Genomic DNA, 9854 nt, shown 5'->3' with positions numbered 1-9854 from the left:
TAAACTTAATCCAGATCTTAATGTAGGCTCTGATCATCTGGGAAGAAAGGCCCTGATAAATGGAGGGATTCCCATTTATCACAAGGGTTATAATTCAAAGTTTCATAGAACACAAATACATCAAAGTAGAAAGAAAATAAGAACTTTGGCCATCTTTTTTAGTTTTCCACCCTGACTGCAAAACTCTTTTAAACCTGTAAAAACCATTGCACTGAAGAGCAGAAATACGAACAATTAGACTTGGACATTTGGATTTCTCCTCACGCTTCCCCTCCCCATCCCTGTCCTATATATTTGTCTGGTATTTATTTTAAAAATGAAGAACCAGGCAAGACACTGAAGTGTTTTTAAAGGAATATTTATGACATAGTCCTGAAGCATCTTCAGATGTGCTTGGTTATAAAATAGGTATCAAAACACTGAATTACACAGCACCTTATAAACAAATTCATCCATTTCATTGGAAGAACAGAATTCGACAGTAAACAAAGCAAGAACTTAAATTTAGGGCGACACAAACATACTATCAACATTAAATATACAAACTCCCATTCAGAGTGTTTTCTTGGACTTAGAACAGACAAGCACCGTTATTTACACAAGATTACATAATTTAAACCTCGACTGGTAAAGAGACTAGTATCTCTAAAGAAAGCAATCTGGGATTTTACACTGGATCTAGATTTGCTTGTAATAATAGTCTCTGCCACACAGTGGCAGCTTTTGCATGAACAAGGAATACACCGAGGTTTAGCTGACAGAATAGAAACCAAAAAATAAGGTGAAAAATTGCAAACAAATTCCATACTTTCTGCATTCACTACAGCATTCAGAAGCTGACTGTTTCTGTACAGATTTCAAGTCACAGAAATAAAATATTCAACGCACAAATCAAATTGCAGAGTTAAAAATGACTGTGATTCTCAATCCTTCATCTTCACGCCTCCAGATCAACACGTATCTCATATGTTGAACACCTTTGATAATAATACAAAAAAATTTCCCCCATACAATAAATGAATACAAGAAGTCTTCTCCATATTCAGGCCAACCCAAATCTGCAGATATATTTGTGCAGGAATAAGTAACACTGGAAGAAAAATTGGAATTTTTGATGGGACTGATTTTAAATTCTAAACAATGATTTTTTTACCCTACTGTGAACAATTATAAATCTGTTAACCAAAGAGGACATAATCATTAGCCTAATGCAGTCAAAACAAAGAAGCTTTGTGGAAGCTTATGCCTTAAAATAGCAGAATTTATCAGTTTCTTCCACTGCCTGGATATTCATTGAATGATTTAATTTGAAACAATACATTTTCCAAAGATGATATTCAGATACATCATAGTCCAATTCTTACAGCCTTATGCAACTCAAATATAGAACTTGGAAACATTACTCCCAAAAGTTACCACTAAAAGGAATCTTACCAAGCTCTCTACAAACAGTCCTACGCACAAGTCCACCCTCGCCAAACCCAATTTCCCCCCTGGATAATGTAACAACTGCATCAATTAGAAAAGGTTACATTTACAATCATTCTGGACACACTGTGTATTAAGCCATTTTGTTCAACAAATTAGGTGAACATTTTACAGCCTCTTTCAGTTGCAAGCGGAGGGCCATATGCTTTAATACCCCATGAATCAATCTCTAAATTTGTCTTGGGAAAATGTTAGGGTGTCATTCTGGATTATGAAAAGTCTGTTCAGAAAAAAGACACACTGCATTTCATATTCTGAACAGCGAAAGGTACACTGCACATATGCATATATTAAACTTTGTACTGCATTGTATATCCCTGTATTACATTATATAAAAATAATAATGACTTGACTGATACTATTACTTATATTTAATATCCAAACCCAATTACGGAGGCTGTGTTTGCAGCAATTTTGGTCACATGAAACTGGCTTGATCTAACATGATTTATCCATGTCATTTTTCCATTTAATGCAGAGGTCCCAGAAATCAGGGACCAAGAAGCAAAGTCCTCCTCATGTTGAGTAATGCCATATGAGGCACTGCACTGATAGCCACATGCTCTTTCAATTTTTTCTAGTACTGCTTTGTGACTTCTCCCTTTATTTCATGGCAATTTAATACATGCACCTCAGTAAAACTGCCAGCATTCTAGGTACTGGAAAGCATATAGCCCTCTTTGTTTTAGCAAGAGACCTGGTTTCTAAGAGCTAATATAAGGGTTTACACAGTCAGGAATTGTGAACTGCACCACTTTAGACTTGCACAGGGGTTTGTATTTTTTTTTTTTTTGTATGGCATTTTATATAAAGCACATGCATACAGTAAAAGAGTACATCAGGGAAACTGGTTCATCCAAGCCCTTCTAGTGTGCTTGGATCACTATGCAATGGAGTGAAGGAGTGGCAAAATGAAAAACTATCCTCTTTTATCTGTAGTGGTGCAATCCACAATCCTGTGCCTTACTCTAATATCTCATTCTGCATGATGTTTAGAACTGGCCAATGTCACAGGAAAAAGGCAGGAGTATTAATTTCTCAACCACAACACGCAAATATTAATCTTGTTGACTAATAAATATTACACAGACTCACACACATAAATACTTTGACTTGTATCACAATATTGCTCATAAAAGAAACCCGCCAGCTACTGATTCTTCTGCTACAAGTTCAAAAAGATATGCAGTTCATACTTTAACATCTGGATGCTTAGGCCAAAATATTTGGCTAACTATGGTAGAACTTGAATCTTCTGTATACCACCACGCAGCTGGACAATTACCTCTTTTGAGGGTGGCGATTTAATGTGCAATGAAGTCAGGTTCATGTGGATCATCACAGTGGAAATCAACTTGGAAGAACCAAATTATAAGGGGGGAGAAAGGAGTATTATGTAAGTCACACATGCTCAGTTTCATTGGCTTAATTTAGATAACAGCAACTGTACTGGCAGAGACATTTATTTGTTAAGAGCATACAGGAAAGACAATACATAAAAAACATTGTTATAAATAAAACAGTTATTGGTTTCAGTGTGCAGTAAGCAAGGACAGAAAGACGTCAGCTCTGGGAACTAGAAAACGAAATTACCAATGTAAATCAAACAACCTTCAGTCATTCTCTGAAGGACAGTGTTAAAATGAGAATTGTTTTTGTTATAGCTGCCTTGTTCAACAAGTGCAACATTTGAGAGACATGTTTCAGTTTTAAAAAGGAAAACAAAACTCCCCTCCACCGCCCCCAGGACTGAGCAGAATATTGCTCTTGAACTGTTTTCTTTACAGCACAAAGTAAAGGAAGGCAAAAGAATACACTGCTGTTTAAATTCAGAATTCGTCATATAACTTAATAAGAGATGGAGAGAGATAAACTGGTCCCAGCCCAGCCCAGCATTAGGCACATCTTCCCCCCTATAATACATGTTATTGTGGTTTAAGGTGTAAAAAAAAAGGAATTCTCAGCAATATGATTTGAAGCATACCACATTTTGGAATGGAGACGATTCTCTTTTACATTCAAGAAAGTGGGAAAAGAGAATGATAAGTTTATGGAAGTGACAAAAGAGCAATGCCTGGAGAGATCGGACTATTTCTGTGTTTTTCAAAAAACACCACGTACATAATGTAAGACCCAGCAGCTTCTAGTGGCAATTAGTTGCAGATCATTTGTGCTTAAATGTCCAAATCAGCATTTCATATCTGACACCTTGAATCTGTTTTGCTCACTCCACCCTGGTAGCTCCGTAAGGATCCCAGGTGTAATAATAATGTTCAATATTGTGGCACAGAGAATGCTGATCGCCAACCATGAAGTTCAGGATCCAAGTACTGGCACTTTGTTAGAAAGCAGTTTTGGCTAGGATTGCTGTGTGAGACGGCGAAAGTGAGGTAAGACTTGGTTGTCAGGAAGGTAAAGGGCTAGTTCCAAAGCCACAAGTACAGTAAATTCAAATGCAATGAGATCTCGTCTGTTGAATCTGAATCTCTCTTCTAATTTCTACAAAGGGTAGGAAAAAGAGGAGAAGAATAGGTTACCATGTTACCATATGATCCATGTTTAGAATGGCTTGACAAATAGGAGTTTGGCCATACTATCTGCTTCCCAGCATGATGTGGACACAACAGCATCCCTTATGCTATCCTTGCTCTAAATTCTTAAGCAACAAGAGTCCTGTGCAGTTCTGATAAAGAGAGCAAAGGCTGCTCAGCAAGTACTTGGTGAGCAGATAAGAACTCACTCAAAGGCGTTGGAACTCAAGGAGAGTAGTAATAGGAGGCTGCAGTTCTACACACACATTTGTTTGGAAATAGGCCCTATTGCAATTTTGTGCAATTGCACAAAATTCGGTTGCATAAAAATCACTAGAAAGCCATGCCTCCCAGATTTAAAAAAAAAAAAAAGTAGAAAAGGAACTGCTTGCCGCTAGTGGAGGGTTAGCCAACATAACAACAGATGTCTTTAAATAAAAAGATCTGCTGAAGGACAGAGTTACTGGAGCTATACCCTGAGTGTTTGAGTTGCTTTGGTAATGACCAAGGACACCAAGTTCCAGTTCTGTTTGACTGTTCTTTGTGGTCATATATAGTCATTTGATCAGAGAAAATGTGGTGTACTGATCAGTCTTAGTGTTGGACTAGGACTCCAGGAGACTAGGGTTTGAATTTTTGCTTGGCCATGAATCTCTGGGTGGCTTTGGGCAAGGCACACTCTCTCAGCCTCAGAGGAAGGTAATGACAAACCTCTGAACCAATCTTGCAAAGAAAACCCTATGAATGTTAGAATCACCATAAGTAACTTGAAGGCACACAACAACAAATGGTCATTTTAAAAGATGTTTTGGTCTTCTGTAGTTCAAATGAAAGGAAGCACTCTGCCTCACACTGGTAGATGCAAGAAACTAAGAGGTAAGACACTTCCTTTCCTTTGAAATATAGAAGACAGAAACATGTTTAAATCAAATGTATGCCTGAGGCCTTAATACCACTCAGTACTGCATCCAAAGAAGTGGGTTTACATCCACAAAAGCTCATGCAAAAATAAAAATCAGTTAGTCTTCAAGGTGCTGCCATCTCTCTCTCCCCCCACTCCCCCTTCCATCCATCCCTTTTAGGCCAAGTAAAAGCCCTCCTGTATTTTGGTCAGCAATCTAGGAGTTGAAACTTATGACATGTTTCCATTCAAAATTATAAGCAGATCTACAGAAAATGTTATGCAAAGGCTTCAAGGAAAATATCTGAGTACTTCAACCTTTACAGAGGTCTGTGTGGACACTCTTGCAAGTTACCCTAGCTTTACTTACATCAATAAGATGTTTGACTTCATGTTTCCTGAGATCACTGCTAATCTTGGCTGCGAGCAGCACACAAGCACCAGCACACAGTTTTCGGTTCTGTTTGTTGAGCTTGCCTTGGAGGACAAGTTTCTCAAAGTAAACATAAGCCATGGACACAGTTACTGGCTCTAGGTTGCATTCCATACTCAGATTCCGCATCTCTCTCTTTAAACTGCAAGGGGAAGGAAAGAGAAAAGGAAACCTTTTATTTTTAAAAGGAAGATTGTTTTTTGTCCAGAAAACATGCACCTAAATCCTGTGTGCTCTCATTCTTGTTCCTTTTCCTTTGGAATAGGCTGATTTTAGCATGCCTGCAAGGAGATGGCATTTGAACTTGATGAGGAGCAAGAAGATGTGTTTTTAGAATCATCCTATTCCTTTTTTATCATGGGGAACCAACTGTCCTTAATCATCATCATCATCAACATCATCATCAAGCATTTATTTTTTTATAGAGCCAGTGTGGTGTAGTGGTTTGAGCATTGGATGACTCTGGCAATCAGGGTTCAGTTTTCTACTCAGCCATGGAAACCCACTGGGTGATCTTGAATGAGTCGCACACTATCAGCCCCAGAAGTTCTGTCCCAGTCATAAAAAGGAAACGACTTGAGGGAACAACAACAAAATATTTATATGCAACAACAAAATTGGGACTCAAGGAGGCTTACAGTTAAACAAAACACACAACACAGCTAAAAACATACAAAAAGTGTACATTAAAATGCAATTAAATGAGCGAGTGTGGGTTCTTAGTGGTCTGTAAGCACTGGGTGGCTCAATAGATAGCTCTGCTCTATGTATGACTTCTCCGGGTTTGAAGAATGAAGAATGCAGCCCTTAAATGAGCAGGATATAGGAGGTGTAGTGGTTTGAACACTGGATTAGGATTCTGGAGACCAGGGTTCAAATCCCTGCATGGCCATGGAAACCCACTGGGTGACCTTGGGCAAGTCACATTCTCTCAGCCTCAGAGGAAAGCAAAGGGAAACTCCTTCTGAACAAATCTTGCCACCCTCTCCCCCTAGTGATATAAGCATTGTGAATAAGTTTAAGAGGAAAGAAACCTCTTCTGGAGTGGCTTATATTGGGAGAAAGGCAGGATATACAAAAATACTAATACTACTACTAATAACAACAACAATGATCCATCTCCCTTTTCTTTTCAGCAGCTCAGTTTTTTCTTACCTTCTGATTTTGCTCAATGTGAGCTTGATATGAGGAAACTTCTCCTTAAAGGTTTCATTCATATCCTTTTTAAGGTCTGAGGGTTTCACATATTCTATTACGGTGGTCTGAAATAAAAAAGAACAATGTTTATTTATGGATCTTTAAACTGACTTTATTGGGAGAAAGAGAAAGTTGACTGAGAGTCCAATAGATCAATAATAATAACAACAGAAGAAGAAGATGAATAGGTTGCTTCATTTCTATCATGTTTCTGCTCCTGTGAGAGTTTAAAGGCAGTGTGTATGGCTCTCCTCCTTCCCACAACAACTCCTATAAGATAGGTCAGGCTGAGAGAAAAGGTTGCCCCAAGATCACCTAATGAGTTTTTTATTTAGCTAACTGGAAACCTGAACCTTGGTTTTCCAGGTTCCAGGCCCACTCTATCCACTATACCATTCTCAGTCTGCATATCTTCATGGGAAACTAATCCACATTAAGAATCAAAGCAGATCTAAGGAGGTAAAACATGGTTGCCAATAACAGTAGCCCACATCTCCTTGCTAACCATTTCCAAGGCTTCTAAGAATTCTGATTCCATCACTTTGTGAGCAAGGATCTATATACCTGGTTTTGGCAATGAGTATTAATTTTGTCTACCATGGTGGTACTTTAGTGGTGAATATATTACTAGACTGAAATGCAGTGATCCCAGCTGAGTTCAAAGCTGGGTTTCTTCTATGCCCCGGTTAAAGGCAACTTGAGAGCACGATGGCCTTAGCTGGTATCATGTTATACTAAGTTTCCACTATTAACCATCATTTGCCCTTGTACAGGATTACAGCCAAGTGCTCCTGTATCTAGGCCATCACAGTAGAATCCTAGATGAGAAAACTTTAATCTCTTTGAGGACAGAAGGTTTTCAAAGCTCTTTCATAATCTCTTAATCCTGTAATAGCTGGCACTTCAGTACTGTACAAGACTATAATCTTTTGCAGGTTCTCTGACTTTTCCCCCAAGTAAATCCTGGGCAACACAAGCATATACTTCTTGCACCACCCTGCAAGATACTGATGTGGTGAAGAAATAGTTTGCTTGGTGCCAGTATAACAGATTAACTGGAACTGAGGATTTGAACCTGAGTTCACTAGGACTTCCTTGCTGGCTAAGGACAAAGGAGTGTTTAGTTCAGTATGGTTGCATGAGTTTGACAGCAATTTAACTATGATGGCTCAGTGCTATTGAATTCTGGGGACTGTAGTTTTGTGAGACATTTATCTGTCGAGAGCTCAGGGGCCACAACAAACTACAGTTCCCAGAATTTCAAATCACTGAGCCATGGCAGTTAAAGTTGTGTCAAATTAGATTATTCTTGCAGTGTGGATGCAGCTTATCTGACCTTTAGTTGGGCCCAATGAGATAACTCTAGAAAACTCACACAGAGTATTACAACTCATTCTCCAGTATCTTACTCTATCAAATATAGATCCTGTGTGTTTTGTGTTCAAAGCACTTAATGTACATTGACAATCATCCTTATGACCATCATGTAAGGCAGTGGTTCTTATTCAAGGTACATGTACCACCACTGGGGCACAGAGTTTTCACTAAAAATTCACTCTCTTTTAATTACTCTTTTAGATTGTAAGCCTGAGGGCAGGGAACCATCTAATTAAAAATAATAATTGTAAGCCACTCTGATAGCCTTTAGGGCTGAAGGGCGGGGTATAAATACAATAAATAAATAAATAAAATTACCAGGTCCTCTACAAATGTGACAAACCATCTCCTACTGACCCTACTTGCCACAGATTGACCTTTTGTGGTATGTTAGTAATTACTTTGGACACCTGGCCATAGCTGCTACAGATTTGCAGTGTTTCAGTGCCTTACCATGTATGATGCAAAGATGAGGACACGCTTGTGCTTCCCACAGGGCCACTGAGGATCATCAAGGAGATTGGGATTGTATTCTATTAACTCTCCAACATCATTTCCTGGAAACAGAAAAAAGAAATAGCAGCTTGATGGTGTACTGAAGAAAAGTTTAAGAAACTAACAATCAAACATCTCAGAAATTTAAGTTTTGAATGTGTAGCTCAGCAGTGGTATAACTCTGCAGCCCAAAGTCCAGGGTTCACTGTCTGGCATCTTTAAGTAGTGCAGGGAAAGACTTTCTTCTGAAACATTGCAGTAGTGATGCCACTCAGGAGAAATAAAGCTGAGCTAGACAGAGAGGTGTCATAATTTGGTTTTAAGCAGCTTCCGATGTTCTTACAATTAGAACAAAATAAAGAAAGCAATGTAAGATCGGCTTTTGTTTAACATGAAATTTCTCAAGGTATAATAATAATAATCACAGTGTACCTTCAAGTTGTTTCCAATAGCAATGTTGTTTTTGTTTTTTAAAGGATACTGCTCCCCCAGTACTTATAGATTAAATTCCAGGATCTAATATAAAGATAAAGCTGGGAGACTGGCAATAGAAGGTCCCACATTGTCCAACATGTTTAGCTATACCCCAATTAATAAAGTAGTTTACTGGGCATTACTACTTAAACAGAAAATTTGCTTATTTTTATTGTTGCTGTGTGCCTTCAAGTCATTTCCAAATGATAGAAACCCTAAGACAAATCTATCATGGGGTTTCTTGGCAAGATTTATTCAGAGAAGGTTTGCCTTTGCCTTTCCCCTGAGGCCGAGAGAATATGACTTGCTCACCACTGGGTCTCCATGGCTGAGCAGGGACTTGAAGCTTGGTCTCCACAGTCATAGTCCAATGCTCAGAATACTTCATTATACTGATATAAAGAGGGTGGTGGTAGCTGATGTTCAAGCTATGGGGCTTGCAGTCAGTGTAATGTCAACTTTGTATTACAGAATAGAGGTGGATAACTTCTGTCAGGACCCCCTTCTTAGGTTGAGCAAGTTCTTGCAGGCTACATGCCCAAGGGGTGATGCTTAACTGAAAAAGACAGTGCATTGCAGATTTTTGAAATAAAAAGATAAGGGGCCACAGAGTAATCTAGTCCAACCCCCTGGCATGCAAGAACGATCAACTGCAGCACGCATAAAATATGTCCATCCAATCTCTGTTTAATGATCTCCAAAGTAGGAGAGTCCACCCACCACTATCTTGAGGTATTCTATTCCATTGTGGAAAAGTTCCTACAGTAAATGTAAAATCTCTTTTATTGTAGTTTGAATACATTGGTTTGTATTCTAGTCTCTGAAGTGGCAGAAAACAAGCTGGCTCCATCTTCTACATGACATCTCTTCAGATATTTAACGGCAGCTATCATGTCATCTCTGTCTTCTCTTCTTCAAGCTAAAAATATTCAGTTCTCTTAGATAATTCTTTTATTTA

The 9854-nt window shown here is 38.6% G+C and overlaps 1 protein-coding gene across 2 annotated transcripts in view; it reads right to left on the bottom strand.

The window, feature by feature from the left end:
- Positions 1 to 342: 342 nt before the first annotated feature.
- Positions 343 to 9854, bottom strand: part of CABLES2 (Cdk5 and Abl enzyme substrate 2) — a 59376-nt gene continuing 49864 nt past the window's right edge. For both annotated transcript variants that reach the window (XM_042463984.1, XM_042463985.1), the window contains 4 exons: positions 8381 to 8484; positions 6509 to 6615; positions 5291 to 5495; positions 343 to 3987 (listed from right to left, as the gene is read on the bottom strand). In XM_042463984.1, the coding sequence (XP_042319918.1) occupies positions 3847 to 3987; positions 5291 to 5495; positions 6509 to 6615; positions 8381 to 8484 (557 nt within the window). In that variant the 3' untranslated portion in view covers positions 343 to 3846. The remainder of the gene's footprint in view (positions 3988 to 5290; positions 5496 to 6508; positions 6616 to 8380; positions 8485 to 9854) is intronic.

This window comes from Sceloporus undulatus, chromosome 4 (genome assembly GCF_019175285.1).
Source record: "Sceloporus undulatus isolate JIND9_A2432 ecotype Alabama chromosome 4, SceUnd_v1.1, whole genome shotgun sequence".
NCBI lineage: Eukaryota > Metazoa > Chordata > Lepidosauria > Squamata > Phrynosomatidae > Sceloporus > Sceloporus undulatus.
This window is presented reverse-complemented; position numbering and strand designations above follow the sequence as displayed.